Raw genomic sequence first — 5,825 nt, 5'->3', positions numbered from 1 at the left:
TTATTGGTAATTATTTTAAAATGATTAACGTCGGTCCCTAAAAATAGGAGACACGTTAAAATGACATCAGTCCCTAAAAATTAGGAGACTTGTCTAAAATACTGACGTTTATCCCTAAAAAGGAGAGTTACGTCTGGGTTACCAAAAGAAATAATAGATATTGGCAATTTGCCTTTTTTAAAATGATTAACGTCGGTCCCTAAAAATAGGAGACGCGTTAAAAATGACATCAGTCCCTAAAAATTAGGAAACTTGTCTAAAATATGACGTTTTAACCCTAAAAAGGAGAATTACGTCTGGATTACCAAAAGAAAAAAAATTGAAATAATCCATATTTGTGATATTTACATTTTTTGACATCGGTCCTTTTAAAAAAAGAGACGTGTCGAAAAATAATATTCGTTTATAAAAATAAATTTTATTTTGATATTATTGAGAAATTGATATAACCATATTCGAGAATTGGGCTTTGGATCCACGAACAATAATATGATAAAATGGGTGCGGGAACCACGTTGTTCTTTATATTTTTTGTTTTATTGTTTTTTACATGCAAGAAAATTTATACACAAAATAAAAAAATGTTAGAAATCTCAAAAAATTTACCTGAGTATCACTGTATAGGTAAAAGACTGAAATACCCTCGAAATTCTCCGAAAATTACGAAAATGCCACTGGCGGCGCGTGTGACTCACGCGCGGCTACTGTTGGCGGCGGCGAAATTTCCCGGCGAGATTTCTGTCCAAACGACGGTCGATCCTGGTAGATCTGAGGACGAGGATTCTGATGGCGGTGGTATCGTCGGTCGTTGATGTCTGACGAAGGAGAATCGACGACTTGAAGCTTCGGTGGCCGCCGACAATCGCGGCCTTTTTCCGGCCAGATGAGGCGGATAAAACGATGAAAACCACCGGGGTTTTTCTTGACAGCAGGGGATAAACCTTTCTGTGGTGGTGCGGAGGCAAGAGGTGGCCGGAAAGTGGAGATCGGATGAGAGAGAGAACGTCGCCGGCGAGAGGAGAGAGAGGCTCCGAGATTACGCTACAGTGTGAACGCGTGTATGGTACACCGGTACCGCTGAACACTGTACGCCGTTGGATCTCGGATGAAATGATCGGATGGTTGTGATTGGCTAGATTAGCAGATTGAACGAACGGTCTGGATGAGTAGAGCGTTGATCTGGTGTGTCGCGGTGCACAGAAATCTCGGTGCACCGGCTGACGTGGCGCAACGAGATCAAATCTTGGAATATTTCAACGGCTGAGATATGTCGGGATATATTTGGTATTTTTGAAATTGTTATTTTTTAAAAACAATATCCTACTCTCGTGAAGAAAAACTAAAAAAAATATAACAGTAATATTTTTTTCTTTCTCTTTTTTTTCTTTTCCCCCTTTCCTCCTCTAGCGTACTGTCACTGGCTATTTATAGCCAATGACAGGGGACAACACGCATCTGCTTTAAGAAAAATTGTATATGCCAACTACTCCGCCTACAATTAGTGTAACTGCCCCGCCTAATATAACAAATTTATATTATTAATTTTGTTTTATTATATATAATAATATATATATTTATATAGATAAAATTAAAAACTCAAATCAGTATTAGAAAAACCTCATTTCAACCGCTAAAAATTAATTTTAATGACCGAAAATAATAGTTTTGACCCAAAATGACCCGAAACTCATTTTTTACCCCGGTCGACATAGTTTGACCCGTATTGACCCGGTGGACTCGGTTTTGGTCAAAAATGGCGGTTTTGACCCGAAACGACCCGAAACTCATTTTTTACCGTGGTCGACATGGTTTGACCCGTATTGACCCGGTGGACTCGGTTTTGGTCAAAAATGACGATTTTGACCCGAAACGGCCCGAAACGGCCCGAAACTCATTTTTTACCGTGGTCGACATGGTTTGACCCGTATTGACCCGGTGGACTCGGTTTTGGTCAAAAATGACGGTTTTGACCCGAAACGGCCCGAAACTTATTTTTTACCCTGGTCGACATGGTTTGACCCGTATTGACCCGGTGGACTCGGTTTTGATGGAAAGATGCGGTTGACTTGAGAAAAGTATATTTTTGAATTTTTAAACTTTTTCTTAATTTTTTTGGATTTTTATAAATAATAATAGAAATAAAATAACATTCGAGAAAACCTTGGTGGATCCAAAATTGGGTTACAACAGGTGAGGTCCTAGGATATGATTTATATTATTCTCTAACACATACTATTACAAGTCATCACCACCACCATCACCATCTCCTCCCCCTCCTCTTTACTAAAAATACCTTCCATCCCATTCATGTGACTATGTTCCATATTTCACCTTCTTCACCACCCGAAAGATACTAAGCTTGTGTGTGTTTTCTTATTGATTAATTCATTCTTCCAACTTGTAACGAGAGTAACTCATGATTTGATTGGTTTTTTTGTGAGAGTCTTTGGGATTTCTTTTATGAAAAGTGTTTTTGTTCTAAAATAAAGGTTGAAGAGAAGTTATCCTTGATGAATTCTGCAGTAGGAACTGCTTTTTGTACCATTTCTTATACTTAATGAAAGCTTCCTACCATCACGGAGGGAATTCTTTTGCTTCACCATATCCATACATCATACATGCACACACTTTAGTCTTCAAAATTTTGAAGATATGAAGACAATATTACATGATTTGCAATCAACAAAGAGATGATCGACTCCCACTATCCAGGCCTTAAATACTATAAAGTTTAGGAATTGATTGAAATAACACCAAATCCCAAGAGATTTATTGTAATTAAACTTAACAAAAATTCTCCGATAAAATTTAGGATATTTGCTAATAAATCTTGTTAACTAAGCTGCTATGAAATATCAGATTGAGATGAAAATAAAAGTTAAGTGAATATAAGGAAAATAATCTCCGATAACAACACCAAATTAAAGCTATGATTAGCTTCTTTTTACATATAAAAAAAAATACTCACATACTCAGATAACCTTTTTTAACTGGATTGGCAATTTTTCTTTCTTTCCAGATAAAATTGGGATATATATATATATATATATATATAGTTTTTTGGATTATTTTTTAACAGAGACAAAGTCTTTTCTTAATTAAATTTCAAAATTCGTGTTGATGTTTATGTTTTTTTATAATTTTTTATTTTTAAAATCAGCAACATTAAAATCATCAAAAAACATTTAAAAAATCAATTTGATATTTTTTAAAATAAAATATTTTAAAAAATAGTTTGAATACAATTACCAAACAAACACTTTGAATGTGTCTTTAAAATTATAAAGAATTTAATTTCTCTTAATACGTTAATTATTTAAAAACATTCATTATAGTAGAATAACAAAAATATCTAAATTACAGTAGAATAATAAAATATCTAAATTGTTGATGTATTTATGAAATATTTCTTATTCACATTTATTTATTTTAATAACTCGAGGAAAAATGGGAATACATGCAAGAATCACAAATTGCTGAATATATAATGTAGCTCTCTAAAATATTAAGTAAGGAGCATTGACTTTGGGTATGGAAAAAATTAATCGAAAATTGTTGTTACAACGAAAATGACACCAAACTATCCATCAACCTCAACATTCTTTGAAATTCATTACATTTCTCAATTCTTTATGTTTGTGCAGCTCAATTTGTGTCCACAAGATAACAGGGCAGTTGTCAATCAACCAATGAATGGACAAAGTGGGAAAAACTATTTGCCGTTAGACAAATTCTACACAAGTTGACAAACAAAATGGAAGCATGGAGAAGAACATGAGAAATGCTTCTTGTTTCCCTCGGAATCTTCACTTAGATCAGGTAATAACTCTCCATCTCTCTCTAACACAGTTTCTTGCTTTTATTGATATTCTTGCACTGTAAAATCATGTTCTTTATGTGCTACCACTTGTCCATTTGAAGCTTAAGATTATTGGATTCTCTTCTGTTGTTGAATGATTTCAATGTCAATATCTTTTCTTTATGCTTTATTTTATATTCTTGTAAAGAATCTCCATCTGGGTTTTCTTTAAATTGGTGAAAGAAAGCTACTTTTTTTGTTGGGTTGAATTCACCCTCCAAAGTTTTTTACTGAGTTTGGGGTTTGATTCTGCGTATTGGTTTGAATGTTAAAAGGGTTGTTCAATTTTTTGGTGACTATGACAATTTAGGTTGTGGAAAGCTATAATGTTATGTTCTGTGTAGGGACTCTGCCTTTGCATATATTCTTAAGGTGGTAGTAATCATGCAAATTGCAATCCCGCTTTTATGTTACAAGTTGGTGATTTTAGTTTATTATAAGCTTAAGTTGTTCGATTTTGCGTTAGGTTTATTGCTTTGTTAGAGCAGTAGAGGTGATTGATCAAAGAAAAGTTGGATATTTTGGTCTTGCTGATTTCCTATTTTTTGAGGTGCCTGACTGAAAGTACATGTTGTTTGGAGGAATGAATGAAAGATTATAGAATGGATGATGGGGAGGTAGAGCTTTCGGATCATGTTTTGTTACCGGATCCCGGTACTTCTGGAAGTTTGCAGTGTTCTGGGTCTGTGGATTCACTTCTTGATGAATTATTGAAGAATACGAGAACATGTACTCACACTCACACTTGCAACCCTCATGGCCCCGATGCAATCCATACACATACATGCTACCACACACACACCCAAGTCATTGCTTCTGAAGAAGATGATAACCCAGACAATAGAGAGCATTCAAGAAAAAGGCCAGCAGGAAATAGGGAAGCAGTTCGAAAGTATAGGGAAAAGAAGAAGGCACATACGGCTTACTTAGAAGAGGAAGTAAAGAAATTGCATTTGTTGAACCAGCAGCTGGTGAGGAAAATACAACGGCAGGCAATTCTTGAAGCCGAGGTTTCGAGGCTAAGAAGCATTCTGGTGGACCTGAGGGGAAAGATTGACACTGAGTTGGGTGTTTTTCCATTCCAAAACCATTGCAACACCACCACTGTTTTGAAGGAAGGTGATTGTGGAGCACAGTCCACTGGTGGGCTAATGAATCTACAGTGTCAGGCAGATTTACCATGCTTCCATACCCCTACAATAGTAACTTGTCAAGCTAACACAAATAATACGGAAAATGCTGAAGGGCATGCAATGGACATGGTGGAAGCCTTCGTGCCATCTGCCTCTCAAGCTCAATAACTAGAGGGAAAGACAATATCTGTAAGCTCTTCAGCTCTTTTGATCTTACTGCATCAAGATATGTTGAAGTTGGGAATAATGATTGTTTATACTAATAAGGATATAGGACTTAGAATGTTGAGTGCCACACAGAGTTGTATATACGTGTTGCACTTAATACAACTTCAGCCAAAAAGGACTATTACAATCTTTTGTTTTGATTATCTGAATAGATTGTATGATGAATTAGATTGCAAATATTACTTTCCTGTTCTCTCTTAATGATGGCGCAAAGATGTGGAAAAGTTTTTATTAGTTTACTCCTCTTGGTAGAAATAGTCATCTTCCATTGGCTGAAATAGCTATAGCTTGATTCGGTTTCTGCTTGTTTTGCTATTGAAAATATCTATTTTGATTAGTGTTCTATACATTTGTGGAATTTTTCTGCTAGTGTGGAACTTGATCTATGCTTAAGACCTTAAACAATTGCCACAAAGAACTCTCCGTTTTGGATTTTGAAGTGGTCGCTAGACACGCCAGGGACGGTCATTCTATTTACGTACATGCTTTATTGCAACATTTAACTACTCCATTCTGTGATTTCCACATTGTGAATCTGTGATGGTTGTGAAAATGGTACATGCATGCTTGTTTTGTACCTTCCTTCACATCTCTTTTAGTCTCCC

At 35.6% G+C, this 5,825-nt stretch overlaps 1 protein-coding gene across 2 annotated transcripts; it reads left to right on the top strand.

Moving 5' to 3' along the window:
- Positions 1-3,557: 3,557 nt before the first annotated feature.
- LOC133702200 (basic leucine zipper 23-like) lies at positions 3,558-5,421 on the top strand. Of its 2 annotated transcripts, none has more exons than XM_062126470.1 (2): positions 3,558-3,819; positions 4,454-5,421. In XM_062126470.1, the coding sequence occupies exon 2, from the start codon at positions 4,462-4,464 to the stop codon at positions 5,158-5,160; it is 699 nt and encodes a 232-aa protein (XP_061982454.1). In that variant the 5' UTR covers positions 3,558-3,819; positions 4,454-4,461; the 3' UTR covers positions 5,161-5,421. The 2 variants fall into 2 exon arrangements, with proteins under 2 accessions (XP_061982454.1, XP_061982453.1); XM_062126469.1 differs by having other exon boundaries at positions 3,560-3,819; positions 4,326-5,421.
- The last annotated feature ends 404 nt before the right edge of the window (positions 5,422-5,825 follow it).

This window comes from Populus nigra, chromosome 8 (assembly GCF_951802175.1).
Source record: "Populus nigra chromosome 8, ddPopNigr1.1, whole genome shotgun sequence".
NCBI lineage: Eukaryota > Viridiplantae > Streptophyta > Magnoliopsida > Malpighiales > Salicaceae > Populus > Populus nigra.
The sequence above is the reverse complement of the archived record's forward strand: the minus strand, read 5'-3'. Positions and strand labels throughout refer to the sequence as shown.